General features: G+C 41.9%; 1 protein-coding gene across 4 annotated transcripts in view; it reads left to right on the top strand.

The window, feature by feature from the left end:
- Positions 1-21,663, top strand: part of SLCO1A2 (solute carrier organic anion transporter family member 1A2) — a 41,204-nt gene that overhangs the window by 12,627 nt on the left and 6,914 nt on the right. For all 4 annotated transcript variants that reach the window (XM_026678233.2, XM_087968762.1, XM_026678230.2 and 1 more), the window contains 11 exons: positions 2,327-2,468; positions 3,472-3,604; positions 4,599-4,708; positions 5,789-5,935; positions 8,744-8,842; positions 10,459-10,692; positions 13,138-13,302; positions 13,916-14,111; positions 16,248-16,413; positions 19,279-19,463; positions 20,811-20,875. In XM_026678233.2, the coding sequence (XP_026534018.2) occupies positions 2,327-2,468; positions 3,472-3,604; positions 4,599-4,708; positions 5,789-5,935; positions 8,744-8,842; positions 10,459-10,692; positions 13,138-13,302; positions 13,916-14,111; positions 16,248-16,413; positions 19,279-19,463; positions 20,811-20,875 (1,642 nt within the window). The remainder of the gene's footprint in view (positions 1-2,326; positions 2,469-3,471; positions 3,605-4,598; positions 4,709-5,788; positions 5,936-8,743; positions 8,843-10,458; positions 10,693-13,137; positions 13,303-13,915; positions 14,112-16,247; positions 16,414-19,278; positions 19,464-20,810; positions 20,876-21,663) is intronic.

Here is a 21,663-nt window from a genome sequence, read left to right as displayed (position 1 = left end):
TAACAAAAGCAAAAACATGAGAACAAAAGGGCAAACAAGGCTAACTCATTGACAATAAATGAATAATACTTTGTAGGCTTAACTAACCTCCCGATTCCTTGCCTGGAAGAATCTGAACATCTGTTAAAATATATACAAGGGTTGGTTTTATGCCAAAAGTCCCACATGAGACATTAAATTGACACTTTCAGATTTGCAAGGTTCCTTTAATGTAGTCTTACAATAAAGTAGAATTAGTTCATCTGGTCTTATTTCCTGCCTGGTCTACCTGGTGAGGATGATATCAATTTTGCAAGTGTGGAAGTACAATTCACCCACCTTTACGGCCTGAGAAACCAAGGAAGGTGTCTTTGGGACCTCTTGTCCCCCACCACTATCCAGCTGCAAGCTGTGATGTCTCTTATCTAACTGTTCCCTAGGAAGCATCTCTTTGCGGGGTCTCCCAAGGTCTTTCCCATATACCATTACAGAACAGGGAGAATGTGCAATGTGAAAGAGAGAGTTCAGGAAGTGGAAATCTTTGCATATGTGTCTATTGCAACAAAATGTAATTTCTTTTGGCTCAAATTTTTTGCCTATCCAAAAAGTTCATTTTCAAAATTGTTAAGAATTTTAGCGTGCCAGACAGCCGCTATAACTCTCAAGGAAGAATAACTATACTAGTCTCCCTTTATTTTGTTGTCGGTAAATTAAAATTTAACACAAAAATAGTTTGTTGCGGAAGCGACTGCCTGCGAACACTCCTGGATTGAGGCTGAAAGGCAAAAGCAGAGGCAGTATCCTCTGTCCCATATTTGGGTAGACCGGGTTGCCCTAATAGACCGGTCTCACCAGAAAAAACATTCTCAGGGAAGAAGAAAAAAAATGCCCTACACATTTTGCAGATGGTTTCCATAGTCTACAAACAGAACAAATGAGATTAAAGCTAAACTGTCTTAAATTACTCTGGCCTTTTAAAAGCTAACCATTTCAGACTGAACCTGATACATTTGCAACCGATAGAGCCAGGCATGTTCTTACAGTTACATAAGGGAACAGGAGTGCCACTTGGAAAAGCCAGAAAAAGGGAGCAATTGCATACATAATAGTTGTCAATAAAGGAATAATAGTTGTCAATAAAGGAATCTATCTGGGCCATTGTAGGGGGGAAAAGACATCAATTGTCAATACACACGCATGCAAATACTAGAAACATTCTTAAGCCATGGTTTGTCTCCTGAATACATCCCGCCCAGCCAACTTCACACATTACCAGCATTAGTTGGTGTGCCTTGTCTAAATAGGAGCTAAGCTTAAAAACTAGATAAATATATCTTTTTTATGCATAAGCAAGCAAGAAGAAGCATCTTACTCAAATCATACAGCTGGAAGTCCCACTATCTCACTGTTAAACCTGTATACTATATATTCCTTTATATTTATGCTTAAATTTAGAGTGAGAGGTTATTTTGTTATATAATTCTAATGTTATTTTGATTGTCTAATTGGTCCATCTTATGTTTTTTCCCCCCCCCCCCCCCCCCCCCCCCCCCCCCCCCCCCCCCCCCCCCCCCCCCCCCCCCCCCCCCCCCCCCCCCCCCCCCCCCCCCCCCCCCCCCCCCCCCCCCCCCCCCCCCCCCCCCCCCCCCCCCCCCCCCCCCCCCCCCCCCCCCCCCCCCCCCCCCCCCCCCCCCCCCCCCCCCCCCCCCCCCCCCCCCCCCCCCCCCCCCCCCCCCCCCCCCCCCCCCCCCCCCCCCCCCCCCCCCCCCCCCCCCTTTTGGGGGAGGGGTTGTTTAATTTAGAGTAAGAGGCTATTTTTATTACGTATTTATACTGTTAATTTTTTTCCTTTTTTCTCCCTTTTCATTGCCTTTCTCCCTATTTTTATTTTTATTTTCCTGTTAGTTTGTATTTTATCTGTCCTTGAAACTTTATAAAGTAGATTTTTAAAAAAAAAAAAAAAAGTGACAGGGAGAGAGAGGGGGAGAGGGAGGGAGAGAGAGAGAGAGAGAGGGAGAGAGATAGAGAGATGGAGAGGGAGGGAGAGGGAGGGAGAGGGGGAGAGAAAGGGAGAGGGAAGGAGAGGGAGAGGGAAGGAGAGGGAGAGGGCGACGGGGGGAGAGAGAGATAGAGGGGAGAGGGAGAGGGAGGGAGAGGGGGGAGAGAAAGGGAGAGGGAAGGAGAGGGAGAGGGGAGAGGAAAGGAGAGGGGAGAGAGAGAGAGAGAGAGAGATTGTTCCCAGCCCAAATCCATTGAGTGGGAAACATCCTGGTCTCAATCCCACACTTTACGTGCCAGTGAATTTGATGTGATTAATTCCCTGTTGATTTTCCTCATTTCCTTCTAGGTATTTTTAATATTGTTATATTTAGCCTATCTGACCAAGACCATGAGTGGGGCGTACATAAACAGCATGCTGACTCAGATTGAAAGGCGTTTCAACCTCCCTGCCTATCTGGTTGGAGTTATCAATGGAGCCTTCGAAATGGGTAGGCACAGGTTTGCAATAAATGGCAAGGAATTGTGCAGCAACTATCCAAAAAAAGTCAGAGATGCTGACAGAAACATGTAGTTTTATATAAATAAATATGTTTATAGTTTATATTAACATCAGGCAAGACAGTCAGGAACACAGAAGCATCACGAAGTAACTCAAACAGTATACAGAGTGCACAGAAGAAAAAGGCGGGAAAAAAAGGAAACACAGCAACCAATCATAGTGTAGATTGCTCCAGGTACGAGCCAGGCACTCTCCAACCAATCAACTCCAACCGTGTGTTCTGTCCCATTGTACAGTTTTACTGTTCCAGCTAATAAATTTAATATCCTAACAAATAAGCACATTTATTTAAATTTTACATGTATTTAATGTGGTTATACCAAACATCAGCATGATAAAGCATATTCTAATCTAAGATGATTAGACAGGAAGAATGAAAACTTAGGAATGAAGAAATAGAATAGAATAGAATAGAATAGAATAGAATAGAATAGAATAGTTGGAAGGGACCTTAGAGGTCTTCTAGTCCAACCCCCTGCTCAGGCAGGAGACCTTATACCATTTCAGATAAATGGTTGTCCAATCTCTTCTTAAAAGCTTCCAGTGTTGGAGCATCCACAATTTCTGAAGGCAAGCTGTTCCACTGTTAATTATTCTCACTGTCAGGAAATTTCTTCTTAGTTCTAAGTTGCTTCTCTCCTTGATTAGTTTCTACCCATTGCTTCTTGTCCTGCCTTCTGGTGCTCTGGAGAATAACTTGACTCCCCCTTCTTTGGGGCAGCCCCTGAGATACTGGAAAACTGCTATCATGTCACCCCTAATTCTTCTCTTCACTAGACTAGCCATGCCAAGTTCCTACAACCGTTCTTCATATGTTTTAGCCTCCAGTCTCCTAATCCTCTTTATTGCTCTTCTCTTCACTCTTTCTAGAGTCTCAACATCTTTTTTTTTTTTACAAATCTATTTGTACTTAGCCTAGTTTATTTCTACAGGCGACCTGCTGGTGATCGTCTTTGTGAGTTACTTGGGATCAAAACTTCACAGGCCACGCATGATTGGGCTTGGATGTGCAGCCATGGGCTTGGGATGTGTTTTGATAGCACTGCCTCATTTTCTAATGGGGAGGTAAGTTCCCGATCTTATCTAATTCTCACATGGGTAGGTCCTCAACTTGCAACCACAGTTGGAACCAAAATTTCTATTGCTGACCCAGTGGGTGTTTAAGGGACCCATGAATGATTTTATGAGCTTTTTTTTTGTCATGGTTGATAAGTGAATCCCTGCCTTTGTTAAGTGAATCACACAGTCGTTAAGTAAAACCTGACTTGATTGGGTAGGTCACATGACCCTGGGATGCTGCAAATACGCTGCAAATACAATGCGACAATGACAAAACGTGAGTGGTGCTGTCACAACACCAAATGTAGCCTTTCATACTTGCATATTATTATATTTACCTATATAGCTATATTTAACAGTAGATGTCAGGTGCATGTATGTCCTCTGTGTGGTTTGTGTCATGTCATTGTAATGCATTGTTTCTCATCTTCCCCCTCCTTCTCCCGCATCGCCAAAACCAATGACCCTCATTCATTCTTGTTCTGGGTTGCTAATTCTGTAAATATTCTAAATATTCCTTTGGAGGAATAAATGACTCAGTACATAGTTCACATGAGGTAGGATCAGAAAGTCAAATATATCCAAGGAGTAAGTATATTTCTTTTTATAGACTGATACACATTCCCCTAAAGGTATCCAATGGAAGTCATGATGATATAACTCATTAACTCAGTTTGTGCAAAAGATGCAGAATAATATATTTTGAGTACTTCGTATTTGTTCTCTGTGGTCAACTGTGCTCCCTTAAAAAATGTTAGTCTCTTGCAGGACCACTGCTAAATGAAGGGATTTTGTCTATGATTCTGCTAAATAGATGAATGAACAGATTATTCTGTCCTCGTGCTAGAGAGCAACAATAGCACAATAGTTACATGTTGTGGTGTGACATAGATGATACCCTGAATTTCTCCACTAAAGCTTGCCCATGTACTCCCCCTACCCACATGGAAAGAACAAACACACCCTAGTGCCATTTTATGCAGTTTATTTTGATTCACAGGTACCAGTATGAAAACACAGCTTCCACTTCTGACAATGTTTCTTCAAGTATGGCTGTTTGCCTTGCAAATCAAAGTGACAGGTTCAAATCTACCCTGTTACCTTCAGAAGGTAAAGTTTTCCTTTTGGTCTGTTTAGCTTCCTCTAAATGTTATTTTCCTGTCTCAGTGGTAGAAGGTAATCAGAATAACTAAAGCCTAAACAAGCCTGTTTGACTGTTGATTAACATTAGTCCAGTTGACAGTTTGACAGTTGTTATTATTAGGTTTCCTGGATCTTCTGTGACATCATAGCAAGTCAGCCAAAAGCTGTAGGAGAAGTAGAGACAGACCCTGGGGAAAGAGTCAAGAGAGGGTTCAGCCTAAAATCATGACGTGTCCACAAATGCTCCAAAATCAACCCTCTCTTGAATTCTGTTAACTCTAGTGCCATTTTAGTGCTGACCGCCAGTTGATTAGCTTCTTGTGTATAAACTTGATCAATAAAGTTTCTTAAATGGAACTTAACGTATGGTCCTCATTCTATGGGCCTGACAATAGCAACCAGAATGCTCATTCATGCCATTATAACAAGGAAGCCAATAGAAGCCAGATGACAGGTAGTCCTCAACTTATGACCACAATGGAGCCCAATATTTCCTGTTGCTAAGTGACACATATGTTAAGTGAATTTTGCCCTGTTCTGTGACTTTTCTTTTCACAGTTGTAAAGTGAATCACTGCAGCTGTTAAGTTAGTAACACGGTTTTTAAATGAATCTGGCTTCCCCTTTGATTTTGCTTATCAGAAAGTCACAAAAGGTAATCACGTGACCTCGGGATACTGAAACCGTCGTATATATGAATCAGTTGCCAAGCATCTGAATTTTGATCATGGGGGTGCCACAACAGTCATAAGTGTGAAAAATGATCATAAGTCACTTTTTCCATTGCTATTGTAATTTTGAATAGCTGCCAAACAAACTGTTGTAAGTCGAGGAGTATCTATATTCCCTTGTCGAATGAACAAGGAAAGTACAATATGCTGTGTAAACAATTGTGCTTGGTCATTCACACATAATTTTTGTCGCTGATTCACATCCATTTCCTTACTGATCAATGAAAATCATCAACAGCTTTGAACATCTATGTCTATGAACATTCCCCTCATGCATTTTTTGGTTTATGGTTTCTGCTTATTATTGCCCTTTTTAGAATGTGAGGAACAAGAAGGATCTTTGATGTGGATATCTGTGCTAATAGGAAACATCATACGAGGAATAGGTGAAACGCCCATCACACCTTTAGGCATCTCCTATGTAGAAGATTTTGCAAGAGCAGAAAATTCTCCATTCTACATAGGTAAGCTTGCAAATGTCCAAATGTCATATTTTAAAAAAACTTTTTAAAAAGGCTTTTATAACCAAAGAGGAAGAAATTTGTAGCACCGAATGTACTACAGCAGGGATCCTTCAACCTTTTCGACGCCGCAGCCCGGTTCCGCGCCAGCTGGCGCCGCGCCCGGTTCTCATGTTAGCTGGGCGCCGCCATCTTTTTTTGATTTTAAAATCACTTCCGGTGACGCCATCGAGTGATTGTTTCGCCAAAATGGCGCGCTGAGCAGCCTGGTGAGCTTTTTCGGTAGAATGGCTTTCACCCGGAAAAGCTCACCGAAGCGCTGGCGCCGCCATCTTTTTGACGAAAATTGCTTTTTTACCAAAGATGGTGGCGCCCAGCAACCAGCGCCCGGTAAGGCTTGTTCCGCTGCCGGTACTGGGTCCGCTGGACCGCGGTTGGGGACTCCTGTACTACAGGATACAGGATCCTGGGATTTTCACTTTAGCTTCAACTGAAGTAACACATTTCCAGTGCAATCACAGTGCTCACAAGAAAATGCAATTTATTTGTACAGATAGTTCTTGAGTTATGATGGCAGTTGGAACTGGAATTTCCATTGTTAAGCAATGCAGTCCTAAAGCATGATGTCTTAGCGACAACAACCCTGGTGATCCCTATTGCTGTTTTTAAGGAATAATTGTGGGTCATTAAGCAAGACCTCATGTGATTCTGAATCTGACTTCCTGCCACTCCCAATAAGCAAAGTCAATGGGGAAGCTGGAACGAAATCATAAGTCCCGGTCATGGCAACATTTTCCTTAGGTGGCTCATAAGTAGGGGTGATGGTCGATGAGTGCTATAGAGTACAGATGGGTGGGAGTTGTTGCTGTGGCATGCATGAGTATGGGTGGTTGTATGGGTAAGTGCTGTGATCCAGCACAAGACTGGACAGGTGGGAGGGTATTATGGCATGGCAGAAGTATGGCATGGTGGGCAGATACTCAACTGCTGGGTGCCACAGTTGCCCAGCTGTCCAGGATCTCCTTGGGAGGAAAAAATGGTGGGAAGAGTGACTTACTGAAGTAAATTGTGACTTCCTGATGGCTTCCCTATTGTGGGAAGCTGGCAGGGAAGGTCACAAATAGTGATCACATGACTCCAGGGTACTACAACTGTCATTAAGTGTGAGCTGATTGCCAAGCAACAGGAACAATATCATGCCACCATGAGGTACCAGTCATAAGTCCGTTTTTTCAGTGCTGCCATGATTTTATACAGGCCTTGACTTACAACTACATAAATTGAGCCCTAAATTTATGTTGCTAAGGGAGAAATTTGTTAAGTGAGTTTTGCCCCATTTTATGACTTTCCTTGCCATATTCGTTAAGTGAATCACAGCAGTTATTAAGTTGTTAAGCGAATCTGGCTTCCCCATTGACTTTCCTTGTCAGAAGGTTGCAAAAGACGACCACATGACCTCAGGACACTGCAGCCATCATAAATATGAACCAGTTGTCAAGCTTTCGAATGTAAATTATGTGACCATGGGGATGCTGCAACAGTCACAAGTGTGAAAAATGGACATAAGTCACTTTTTTCAGTGCCATTGTAACTTTGAATGGTCACTAACTTTGAACTGTTGTAAGTCAAGGGCTACCTGTACAGTCACTAAATGAATGGACGTAACTCAAGGACTACCTGCAAGTATATTAATATATTTCCAGAATCCAGTAATTTATATATAATCCGGTCAGCCAGTAACCTAATTAAATACCTACTGTTCCTTTGAGTAGCACACAAATACCTGAGTGTCTGTAGCAAAGTCTGCATAAAAAATTGTCTCCCCTCCCTGGCAATCTCTCTCGTAAGGGGAGAGTATACAATGACCTATAAACTCTGTATAACTCACAGTACAATAAAACATGTGAGATATTTTCAACTTCTCCTTTACCACATATGCATACCTGTTCTGCTATTGGTGTTTTCTTATACCTGCCCTGAAGGAGTGCTGATGGGAGAATATTAAATCTGGCTCTGAAGAATGTTATTCTTTGTTTTGGGAAGATCAGATCATTTAGATATCTTGCTGATTTCCACACTCCCTGTTTGATTCTGTCCCTGCTGTGGCGAGCCAACCTATTTAGTTCTTCTTGGAACTCCATGTCCTTCATTCTATTGATTACTACTTGCTTTCCTTGGTCAAAGCCTACGGACTTTCAGGGGGAGGGGTAGTTATCAGTCAGTACTAGTTGATGTCTATTGCTGGTCTAAGACCGTAATAAAGTTATTCTGTCTGTAGCAATTCTCAGTCATCCACATCCTGAAAAAGCATCTTTTGGACAATCAGGACCTGGATGACTGAGAATCTTCACAGACTTTTAGCTATGCAATTTGGGATGAGCACCCTTTGAATGGGGTGGAAGTAGAAATGGATTTCCAGAGGGGGAAAAAAAATTGCAGACTACAGGAACCAGGAGCACAACTCAGGTGACCCTGAAGACACAGATAAACCTCCAAATGGCCTCAGTGACCCTCTAAAAAGGTGCAAATGACCAGCTGTCTGCAAGGAATAGAAATCCTTCCATTCCCCACCCTCCAGTCTGAGCTGAAGAAGCTTCTTAGATGAGAAGTGAAATGTCTTCAAAGAAAAAACAAGAAAGTCCAGTTGCCTCCTGAAAAAAAGCACCTTTGGGACAATTACCTGAGTGGCTGTGGAATCTAGATGCTTCGTTAGAAGGCGGAAAAGTGTGTTCTGACATTGCAATGCCAGCTCATCTGTTTATGTACATGTATGCAATGTTTAACATGTTTGAATCTTTTCCACTCCTTTAGGCTGTCTACAAATAGCAACTGTCTTGGGTCCTTTATTTGGTTTAATGATTGGCTCTTATTGTGCTCAGTTGTACGTGGATATTGGATTCATAAACCTGGGTAAGACAATTGGTTACAGACAAAATCTATAACCATTAATCACTAGAAAAATGAATTCCATGCATGTCTTTCTGAATTTTCCAACTTTGGAGTGTTAGTGTCTAATGCCAGTTGTTAACAGTGACTATTTTAACTTTGCTTTGTCATGAATGGAAACGTAGTGGCCTGATAATTAAGGTCAACATGCCATCGTGGATCCATCACTGACCTTGCACAGTGACATCATGACACTGAATATGGCTTTCCAACTATTTGAACCCCAAACCTAATTATTTCCATGTTGGCTAGAAATGATAAGAGTTGATGTTGCCCTGAACATCTGGAGAGCAGCTGGCTATCTCTATAGTATAAGTTATAGGAAAGTTACATAACTACATATAGTCAGTCAGTCAATCAATCTGTCTGTGTCTCTATCTATCTATCTATCTATCTATCTATCTATCTATCTATCTATCTATCTATCTATCTATCTATCTATCTATCTATCTCTCTCTCTCTCTATCTATCTATCTATCTATCTATCTATCTATCATTACTATTCTTCTTCTCATCCTTCATAGTACCTATCTCTTCCCACTTATGACTATAACCCTGTTGCTTGTATCTTTATAATTTATATTGTTTTATTTGTTTTCCTAGTATGTTTTGATTGCGTATTAGTAACCTATGTATGATTTGATTGCTTATAGTAACCTATGACTATCACTAAGTGTTGTATCTTATGATTCTTGATGAATGTATTTTATTTTTTCTTATGTGCACTCAGTATATGCACCAAAGACAAATTCCTTGTGTGTCCAATCACACCTGGCCCATAAAGATTTCAATTCAATGCTATGCTATGCTATGCTGTGCTGTTTTGTTCTGTTCTGTTCTATTCTATTCTATTCTATTCTATTCTATTCTATTCTATTCTATTCTATTCTATTCTATTCTATTCTATCCACACACCCATCTATCCACTCATTCTTCTATCCATCTGTCTCTCTCCAACCCTCCCTCTCTCTCTTCTCTCTCTCTCTCTCTACAGAGCCACCGCAGGAGGGAATCAGTATTAGTCTATGGCAGCAAAAATCAGTAGCACTTTTTCTGACCAAATGTTGTTAAACGGCATAAATTTCTGCGAGCTGTAAATTTATTTCATCTGATGCTATGTTAAAGTTAACCAAGTTAAGTATAGAGCCAAATACAGAACCAAGTTCTTAGTGAATTCCAGATGTACAGACTTCAACTCCAAGAACTCCCCAACCAGTTTGGCCTTGGCTGAGAATTCTGGGAGCTGAAGTTCACCCAACTGGTAGTTTCCCAGCTTGGTGTTAGCTTTCCCATATTCCACCAGGGGCCACCTTGCCCAGCAATGCACCAGGAGAAAGGATGGAGCCTTTCCTCTAATGCGTTTGCAGAGAAACGGTGGTCGCAAAAGCGGCTTAAAAGCCAGAAAGAAAGTGGAGTGACTATTTAAAAAATGGGAGCTCTGTGCTGAAGATAAAAATGAATAAAGAATGAAGATGTTGGTAACTGTTCTCTCCATTGTCTCTACCTTCCCTCTCTCTATAAATGCACCCCACACAACCGCTAAGCCTAACAGATGACTCTTAATCTTCCTTTCTCATCAGAGGAGGTGATGATAACCCTCACAGATGCCCGTTGGGTCGGTGCCTGGTGGCTGGGAGTTCTAGTATGCGCCTTTGCAAATTTCCTTGTTGCCATCCCTTTCTGCTTCTTGCCCAAGACTCTGGTAAAAGAAGGGGAAGAAAACAAGACCGATGTGACAGCCAAGAGAAACAAATCCCTCTTGAAAACAGAAAACACAGGCCAGGCTAAAATAAAATTGCGTGAACTTTACAAGGGTGAGCAAAAAGCAAAACAAAACCTCAACAAAACACATTATCCTTAAAATCCCAAACCATAACAAATATACAACAGTGGACCACATTTTTTTTTTTTTAATGAAGATGATGGGGCTTTCTTGACTGAAACTCTTTAAATAATTTAATAATAAGTTAAAGTTGCCACGAATGCTACAGCTGGAAGGATTTCAATCATGGTTTATGGTATGTCGATGAAAATTCTCAGTCATCCAGGTAAAGTTATCTGGAAGCTGAGTCGTGGCAACTGGATTTCTTCTTTTGTTGATTCAAAACGTTTTGCTGATCTGATCACATCAAATTGGATAAGTAGCAACACGTTTCGAATCGCCCAGAAAAAAAATTCCAGTTGCCAAAGACTCCATTAACAGACATGGTTATGATAGTTACCTTCAGGGCTAGATAACTGCAGTGTTTCTGAGTGTAATCACTCCTATCCTAAGAAACTGTTTCCCAGGTAGAAAAAAAATTGTCAGGCCAGGAAGAAAAGTGATTTTTTTTAAACTTCCCCAGATGAGATGTTTAGAAGAGAACCAACTCTACTCTTAGGCTTTATGGCACATTTTATTTTTAAAGGTATTTTTGTCATGGGTTTTTCTGTTCCCACTGCTGATCAGCCCATTTTGAGAAGCAGCCTAAACAACGGTGATCGAGGGCAGGTAAAGCTGTTCCATGGAGTGGAACAGGGTGGAGAACAGACTCTCCTCCATTTCACCTTGCAGCTCCCATCTTCTGCTCTCAACCCAGTTACTATTCAGACAGATCCATTCTCAAAATGGCGGTCAGCTTGGAGACTAGGCGTGTAACAGCGAGAATGCAAAATTTGAAAGAGCTGGACTCCTGCAGTATCCAAAGCAGAATAGTCCCACAGAACAGTGTCCAGTGACTTGGGGAGGAGATGTCTGTAGAGATTCTCATTCATCCAGGTCATGGTTGTCCCAAAGGTGCTTTTTCAGGACTTCCTTGTTTTGCTTTTTGAAGATGTTTTGCTTCTCATCCAAGAAGCTTCTTCAGCTCTGGCAGGATAGTGGGGAATGGAAGGATTTATATTCCTTGAAGACAGCTGGTCATCTGCATCCTTTTAGAGGGTCGTAAACCTCCAAGTGCTTCAATGACCCACTAAAAAGGATGTGAATCACCAGCTGTCTGCAAGGAGCATAAATCCTTCCATTTCCTACTATCTTGTCAGAACTGAAGAAGCTTCTTGGATGAGAAGCAAAACTTCTTCAAAAAAGAAAAACAAAAAAGTCCAGCTGCCTCCTGAAAAAGCACTTTTGGGACATGGGAGTACATACCAGACTAAAAAGGTCAAGAGGTTTGATTCCAAACCCTAAAGGTTTCAGTTAGTCCTCAACTTATGACCATAATGGAGTCTGCCTGTTAAGGTTGTAACTAAAGTTATGTCAGTACATAGCCAGACCCGATTTTATGACCTTTTTTATGATCGTTGTTAAGCAAATGCTGTGGTCATCCAACGACCGCACAATGATTAAGTGAATTCTACAGTCTTTAAGTAAACCCATTGTTTCCTATGGGATGCTTTTGCCAAAAACTGGAAGTAAGCACTGTAAATTGCAGTCACGTGACCACAGGATGCTGCGTATGGCCGTAAAATGCAGACTGGTTGCCGAGCACCCAAAAGGCGGTCATGTGACCATGGGAGGGACTAGCCCTTGGAACTTCGGAACCTTTTGTGTGTGTGGGGGGAGGGTCTGCTATAACTTTGAGCAGTTGCTGAGCAATTGGCCATAAATCAAGGACTACCTGCTCTTGACAGGGTATCCAACATAATGGGGAAGATTGTAAGCTTGGTATTCTTCCTACAGCTTGGTTGCTGAACATTTTAATACCAGAACTACTAATTTTAAGATGTAATTTTAATGCAACATACCAGAACTACTAATTTTAAGATGTAATTTTAATGCAACATAGCAAAAAAAGAGAAAAAGACAGAGACTAAAGGAGCATGTTCTTGCCACAATTAGATACAAATAGTCCTGCACAATTTTTTTTTCATACAGGAAGCTGCGCAGAATGGACCTCTCTTGTTTTAATTTGTAGCCAAGCTTGAAATCAGTTGAATTTTTTTTATTTAATTAATATACCTCTTTATTACTCTTATAAACAATTCAAGGTGTCAAATATACCGAATGCTCCTTCTTCTTCCTATTTTACCCAAAGCAACAACCCTATGAGGTAGGTTGGGCTGAGAAAGAATGACCTGCCCAAGGTTTTTTCCCAACCAGTTTTCGTGCCTGAGGCGGGATGTGAATTAATGGTCTTCTGGTTTCTAGCCTGTTGCTTTAACCACTAGACCAAATTGATCCCTATATCTATACATGGGAGAGAAAGTATAGGAAGCAAAACTTCTATTGGAACCAAAGACTGCAAATAACCTGAGATCCTTTTCTGTGGTTTGGTTTCCAGATTTTGTTCCCTACCTGAAGAGTCTGTTTTACAATCGGGTTTATATGCTTTTCCTTTGCATTACCGTATTTCAATTCAGCGCTTGGATTGGGATGATTACTTTTATGCCCAAATACTTGGAACAGCAGTATGGAATCTCTGCATCGGATGCCATTTTCTACATAGGTAAATATTTTATTTGTTTGTCAAACATGTACAAGATAACTAGTATAGGTATGAACATAAACAAGAACAAAGGAAGTAAATGCAGATAAATGAGGACAGTAAGACAGGGACAGTAGGCACGCTGGTGCACTTATGCACGCCCCCTTTAAGGACCTATCAGGAATGGAGTGAGGTCCACAGTAGACAGTTTGAGGTTGAAGCTGTGAGGGGTTGAGGCTGTAACCACGGAGTCGGTTAGGGCGTTCCAGGCATTGACCACTCTGTGGCTGAAGTTGTATTTTCTGCAATCGGGTTTGGAGCGGTTTACCTTGAGTTTGTATCGGTTGTTTGCCCATGTATTATTGTGATTGAGGCTGAAGAAGTCACTGACAGGCAAGATGTTATAGCAGACAATTTTGTAAACTATTGCTTAGATCGGACGGCAGGCGGCATAGTTCTAGATTGTCCAGGCCCAAAATTTCAGGCCTGGAGGCATAGTTGAATTCTATTGTGTGATATATATGTGTGTGAGAATGCAGGTGGCTGGATGTGAGTGTAAACATGGGAGTCAACAAAACCGTCGAGAAGATCTTGTGGGAATCAAAAACCTGGTTTTTGCTGTCTCTTATTCTAGGTGTATACAATTTACCAATCATATGTGCTGGATATTTTTTTGGAGGCCTGATGATGAAGAAATTCAAGATAAACACATATCAAGCTGCCCACATAGGGTTTTGGAGTTCCTTGATTGAATATCTTATCTACTTTTCTGCTTTTGTGATGTTCTGCAAGAACAGTTCTGTTGCTGGTTTAAGTGTCTCTTATAAAGGGTACGTACCTGATCCAACCCTTATTCCAGGTTGCTTCACAAAAGCCAATAGTGTTGATATTTGGAATTATCAGTCAATAACAATTTGTTTCATTCGTGAATCTGAAAAGGAACAAATAGTGTCTCCTTCAAGCAATAGAAGGTTTGACTAGAAGACCTCCAAGGTCCCTTCCAACTCTGTTATTATGTTAAGGTGACATGATAGCAATGTTACGATATCTCAGGGGCTGCCACAAAGAAAAAGGAAGTCAAGTTATTCTCCAAAGCTCCTGAAGGCAGAACAATAAGCAATGGATGGGAACTGATCAAGGAGAGAAGCAACCTAGAACTAAGGAGGAATTTCCTGATAGTGAGAACAATTGATCAGTGGAACTACTTGCCTCCAGAAGATGAAGAAGGCCATCACAAAAAAGTGTCCATGTTACTGCCAAAAGAACTACAAGATAGAAGAAAACATTTGTAGCTCAGGGTTGAACTGTGGTGCTCTTTGAGCTTGGTAGTTTTCTTGCAGATGTTTCATTACCCAGCTAGGTAACAGCATCAGTGCTAGAAGGGTTTTGCTTCTTTCTAGCACTGAATATGTCACCTAGTTGGGTAATGAAACATCTGCAAAAAAACCACCACCACAAGTTCTGAGAGTACTAAGGATCTCATACAACTGCAAGAGTATGGCTTAAGTGGGTTGACCATAGGTGGGCTGCAAATCTCCAGATGACCATTAGGTGGCAGGAAAACAATTACAGCACATATCCATCTAGTTCTCTACAGCCCTCTAGTGGTCAGGTAAATTTCTGAGGCCCAGGTTGCTCACCTAAGACTTAACCCCTAGAAATAAGAGAACTTGGATCTATTTTTGATAAGACATCTAGCAGACAGCTTTGCATTAATCCTTCTCCAAATGCACAAACACATTTTAGGAAGAACGGCCTCTTATTGTTGCTTCAGTCTACTCTCTTTTTCCCATTAGTTCTTTGGAAAGAGATAATCTCTTTACTAACTAATCTGACCTGTGTCATTCCCAACAATAATGCTTTTTAGCACAAATTGATGGGACGTCTACAGAGGTGGTATTCAGCAGTTTCTGACAACTTCTGGAGAGCTGGTAAACTAGCAAATACCACCTCTGACTAGCCCTGCCCCCATCTATTTATTCTCTGCCTCCCGAGTCCCAGCTGATTGGCTGGGTCTTCTTTTGTTGCCCTGCACAGGGGAACGGAGCTGGAAAGCAGGTTAGTGGATGGGGACTGGGGAGGGAATGGGATTTTGCAGTAACCTACCCCCTGGAATGGGGTTGGAATGGAGATTTTACAGTATCCTTCCCCTGCCACGCCCACCAAGCCATGCCCACCAAGCCACTGGTAGTAGTAACTGGTAGTAAAAAAATTTGAATCCCACCACTGGACATCTACTTAGCCTTCATGCTCTATTAAATATGGTGAATGAATTTTATGAGGTGCTATAGATATCTTCAAACTTTCCCCAGTATTTGAAGGCTTCTGTTTGTCTAGTACACACTTAGAGAAAGGGCTTTTTTTTTTCTTATAAGTTTATTTGTTTATTCTTTGTTTAAGCTGCGCTATTGTTTGAAGGAAGCCATTGCAAATTGCATCCAAGCCAATTCATCAGATTGGTCTGATTCAGAAAAATGGACTGACTTGATGTTCTAATTCAAGCAATCAACATTGTTGAATGTAGACTATTCAGCTGAACTTCCCTTTTCAAGCTTAAAGGGAGTCTTTCCCAAAGTAGATCATCCAATCTGACATGGATTTCAGTGGTGGGATTCAATTTTTTTTTACTACCGGTTCTGTGGGCGTGGCTTGGTGGGCATGGCAGGAGAAGGATACTGTAAAATCTTCAGTCAGAGGTGGTGTTTGTCGGTTCTGCAAACTATTCAAAATTTCCGCTACCGGTTCTCCAGAATTGGTCAGAACCTGCTGAATACCACCTCTGATGGATTTGCTTAATTTGATATTATAATTCTTTAAATCTTCATCAAACCGATTTGATGTTGTGAAGCTGGCACTGAGCAAAGCCACCAAGAGAAGAACCAAAAGAGAAGAACCTCATTTCCAAGAGGTTCTTTCTTCTCTTTTATTGCATGTGTGTTCTGTTCAACTTTGTGCATGTTTTTCAGGATAGAAGAATTGTCCTACACAGATGCATACTTGTATGCTGATTGTAACCGTCACTGCAATTGCTCTACAAAGACTTGGGACCCTGTTTGTGGGGAGAACGGAATTACTTATGTTTCATCATGTCTTGCTGGATGTGGCATGTCCAATGGAACTGGGAAACACACAGTAAGGCCTACAATATATTTCAAGGCAGCCTCAACCAACACAAATGGCTGTAGCTTAGCAGTAATGCCTTTACTTTAGATACAATATGCATACAAGGTGTTTGACACAGTTCTTGTTGACTCTAGTGAAAGCTTGGGAAGACAGCCTTTAGAACAAGGGTCTTCAAACTTGGCAAGTTTAAGACTTGTGGACTTCAACTCCCAGTATTCCTGAGCTAATATGACTGGAGGAAGAATTCTGGGAGTTGAAGTCCACAAGTACTAACTAGAGCACACAAAACATTTGCTAGACCAATTCTGAGTACAGATCATCTGTCTGGAATCTGCACTGCATATTGGACATTAATACAATGGAGAGAGTCCAATGGAGATATTTCACGAGAAGAGTCCTCCACTCTTCTACTTGCAGCAGAATACCCTATGCCTCCAGACTTGAAATTTTAGGCTTAGACAACCTAGAACTACAATGCCTTCGGTCTGACCTAAGCGTAGTACATAAAATTATCCATTACAATGTCCTACCTGTCAATGACTACTTTAGCTTCAACCTCAACAATACACGAGCACACAATAGATACAAACTCAGGGTAAACCGCACAAAATTCGATTGCAGGAAATACGACTCCAGCAACAGAGTGATCAATGTCTGGAATACACTACCTGACTCTGTGGTTTCTTCCCCAAATCCCAAACATTTTAACCTCAGACTGTCTACTGTTGACCTCACCCCATTCCTAAGAGGTCTGTAAGGGGCATGCATAAGTGCACCAATGTGCCTACCGTCCTTGTCCTAATGTTCCTTTTTATTCGTATCTATTTCATGTAGTAATAATCATGTTTATACTTACATTATCAAATGCATGCTTGACAAAATAAATAAATAAATAAAATAAACAAGTCTTAAAGCTGTCAAGTTTGAAGACCCCTGCTTTAGAATATTCTTAAGGTACCCTGGGGCAAAGGTCTGATGAAGAGCAATAACAGAAAACTCTCAGAGAGAGTGGACCTATTGGGTAAGAAAGAAAGAGGGAGGGAAGTAAGAAAGCGCCAGCTGAATAGAATAACAGTTGTGTTGAAGAAACAGCACTGGTTGCTGGTAGACATCCAGACCCAATTCAAGATGTTGATAGTGATCTCCAAAGTTCTGTATGGATTGAGCCCTTGCTACCTTTGGGGTGATCTGCTCTTCTTCTATAGTAGGGGTGTCAAACTCAATTTCATTGAGAGCCGCATAAGGGTTGTGTTTGACCTTGGGATGGGGACATGGGGTGCATGGGGAGGGGGGTAGGCGTGGCCATGGAGGATGTGGTGAGCTCAACATCGCTTGTGTTGGGGGCACCTGTGGTGGCCAAGGGCTAAGACAAGACTTCCCTCAGGCCCTCCTTCCTTATAATCTTCTTCCTTCCTTTCCTTCTTTTTCCTTCCTTGCTCTCTTCCCATCTTCCCATCTTTTTCTTTTTCTTTCCTCTTTCCCTTTCTCCTTTCCTGTCCCTTTTTGCATGCCCAAATGCAAAAGGGAAAACTTTTCTCCTGTTCTTTTTGTTTCAGTTTCTTTCTGATAGCCTTCTGCCAGTGAATACGGAGCCTGGGGAGCTATGTTCAGTCACCCCAGGGCCTCATTTTTTGGCCACAATGGGCTCTTGCGCTCCATTTTCGCCAGTAGAGGCACTGCGGGCCAGTCCTTTCTTGTTTCCAGGGTGGCCCCATGAGCCAGATCTAAGCACCTTGAGTTTGACACCCTTATCCTATAGGATCTAGTTAGGAAGGGGTGGTACTTGTGTCCATACCTGGAAAACTGGTGGGTGAGGGTCCTATAAAATTGCCCTTTCAGTACCAGCTCCTTCACCATGTCATAGTTTAAGCCCCAAAGTCACTTTAGCTTTCACTCTTTTACCCTTTGGAAGAATGGTGGAAATAGACCTTCTTCATAAGTCTCTCGGAGATAAACACTTTTAGTAGGTGACTGGGATAGATCAATGGATATCTATGTATACAAGTCATCCTCGAACTTACACTGTTCATTGAGTGACCATTCAAAGTTACAACCGCATTGAAAATAGTGGCTTATGACTATTTTTTCACAGTTACGACTGTGGCAGGATCCTCGTGATCAAATCATTCAGCCACTTGGCCACTGACTCATGTTTATGACAGTTGCAGTGTCCCTGGGGTCATGTGATCATTTTTTGTGACCTTCTTACTGTCAGGATTCCGGCAGCTACCCCAATTAAATCATGAGTCTCGAGCCAAACTTCCAAAACTTCAAAGAATTTATTGGGAGTTAACATGTCCTGCATTGCCTGGGTGTAGCTGACTCCGAGACACATCATTCATTGTTATCCTTGACCCTGGTTCCCCCCCACCCCACCCCCTGGGTGTATCATAATTCATATTCTCCAATGGGACACATCCATAGCCAAGAGTCATCAATCCAGTTAGATCGTTGTGCGGCAGAAACTTCAGTCACCTAGTTACTACCTTTGAAAAACTATTTATGGAATGCACTTTTGATTTCCAAGCTGCCGCACTGCTCTTTCAAACCCCTTTCCCCCCCTCCCTTTCTGTTGACAACTTTAAAAAGACCATAGAGACATTTTATGAGTTGACACTTACAAGCAAAGTCAATGAGGAAGACAGATTCACTTAACAACTGTGTGATTAACGTAACAGCTGCAGTGATCCACTTAACAACGGTGGCAAGAAAGGTTGTAAAGTGGGGCAGAACCCACTTAACAACTGCCTTGCTTAGCAACAGGAATGTTGGGCTCTGCCCTGCCACTGTAATGCCACCAACAGTGTCCACTGTAGATTAAGAGCAAGCTACACACAATGCAACCTTAAATTGTTTCTGTTGATATTTTGACAGGTCCTTACAAACTGTTCCTGCATTTCAGCACCAGGATTTCTATTGGGAAATGGTTCAGCACTGCCAGGACAGTGCAACAGAGGGAAGACATGTGACACAATGCTGCACTATTTCTTAATTTTATCCTTAATCTGCTGCTTGATTTATTCGTTTGGGGCCATGCCAGGTTATATGGTTCTCATAAGGTAAGAAAAGTGGAAGAGCAAAACCCTGTTTAAAAATCCTGTCTCTGTGGATAGAATTGAGGAGAAATTTTCTGAGAGTGAGAACAATCCATCAGTGGAACGGCTTGCCTCCAGAACCTCTGGGTGCTACAACACTGGAGATTTCTAAGAAGAGATTGGATGGCCATTTGTCCAGAAGGGTATAAGGTCTCCTGCTTGAGCAGGGGTTGGGCTAGAAGACCTCCAAGGTCCCTTCCAACTCAGTTATTCTTTACTTTGTATGCTGTATTCTGTATGCTATATTCTGTGTTTATTTTGTATTCTGCTCCATATTTGGGTTAGAAAACTGAATCTAACTTTTTAGCCCATGGATGAAAGGTACAGCTTAGGGCATATATTTGGCAGGTCAGTGAAAGAATCTGCTCATTTAGGAGAAAAATGGTTTATGCAAACAATGGAGATTTTGCATGTTCCTGGTTTGTCAGTGGGTGTTGTGGTTAGCCAGCAACAGGTGCAGATGGTGGAGGAAAGCGAGGACTCGGAGGAGGACCAGGACTATCAGGGAGTGGACTGCTGCCTTCAGGGATTGTGGGGGCTGGCAGCAGTGAGGAGGAGGTTCCCGAGGAGCCTGTGCTAAGTGCACGTGAGCGCAGGATGATTCATACAAGAGAACAGCTAAAGCTGCACAGACAACTCAGGAGTAAGGATGCAATGTAATGGCCCCTCCCTCTAGGGAATATAAGCCTGGTTTCAAACGGTTCTTGCCTTTGCAAAAGGTAAAAAACGTTGGAAGGACTCAGTGTGGTGATTACAGACTCCGATTTATTTGAAGACTTCTGCCAAGGTTTTTCTAATTGGACTAATTGGCTGCAAGCCATCTGTTATATCTACAAAGAGGTATATTTGTAGATCAAAGCTGTGAATGTTTGAGTTACTGAGTTTATCTGTGTTTGCTCTCGGGGAATTCGGCTGGGTCAGAACAGTGGGCTTTTCTGCCCAGCAGTAGAAAAATGGGGAGCAGCAAAAAAATTATGCAAGCTCAAGGATGTGTTGTTCATTCTTCCAATCCCTATTGTGGCTTATCAACAAAAATTGTTCAGGCAACTCTGTTTTTATCAACAAATATATGAGCTGTGCTGGTGCAGTATTTCAGGCTAACTCCGCCCACAGAGTGAGGAGTTTGATCCTGACTGGCTCAAGGTTGACTCGGCTTTCCATCCTTCCGAGGTCAGTAAAATGAGGACCCAGATTGCTGACTCTGTAAACTGCTTAGAGAAGGCTGTAAAGCACTACGAAGCGGTATATAAGTCTAAGTGCTATTACTATTGCTATTCTGATTCATTTTTCAAAACTGCTCTTGTTCTCCAGATCCCTAAAACCTGAGGAGAAGTCATTTGGTGTTGGTCTCCACTCTTTGACAGAAAGACTTTTCGGTAAGAGACAGCCACGGTGGCGCAGTGGTTAGAGTGTAGTACTGCAGGCTACTTCTGCTGACTGCTGGCTGCCTACAATTTGGCAGTTCAAATCTTACCAGGCTCAAGGTTGACTCAGCCTTCCATCCTTCAGAGGTGGGTAAAATGAGGACCCAGATTGTTCGGGGCAAGAGGCTGACTCTGTAAACTGCTTAGAGAGGGCAGTAAAGCACTGTGAAGTGGTATATAAGTCTAAGTGCTATTGCTATTACTGTAGTGGTGCAGTGGTTAGAATGCAGAATTGCAGATAAATTCTACTTACCGCCAGGTGTTTGATTCTGATGGGGAAATGACTTTGACTCAGACTTCCATCCTTCCAAGGTCGGTAAAATGAGGACCCAGGTTGTTGGGGGCAATATGCTACTCTGTAAACTGCTTAGAGAGGGCTGTAAAGCACTGCGAAGCAATATATAAGTCTAAGTGCTAAGCGCTAAGGTGCACTCCACAGAGGGAATAGGTAAGAGGAAATCATAACCCTTGGGACTAACTTTTTTATTTATTTTATTTGATTTGATTTGCCAATTGTTTACAAGATAATAAGTATAAGTGTATACATAGTTGTGAATACATGAAATGGGTACATATAAGAAAAATAAAAGAATAAGAGAAACAATAGGACAGGGACGGTAGGCACGTTGGTGCGCATATGCACGCCCCCTTGTGAAGCAATCCTACGAAATTATCTTTTGAGATCATGCTTCAATAGGGACAGTGGAACAGCAGACTGGAGGAGGGAAAGGACTAGAAGA

Source organism: Notechis scutatus, chromosome 6 (genome assembly GCF_049901735.1).
Source record: "Notechis scutatus isolate UNSWTSFEM ecotype Mainland chromosome 6, rNotScu1.2, whole genome shotgun sequence".
Lineage (NCBI taxonomy): Eukaryota > Metazoa > Chordata > Lepidosauria > Squamata > Elapidae > Notechis > Notechis scutatus.
The sequence above is the reverse complement of the archived record's forward strand: the minus strand, read 5'-3'. Positions and strand labels throughout refer to the sequence as shown.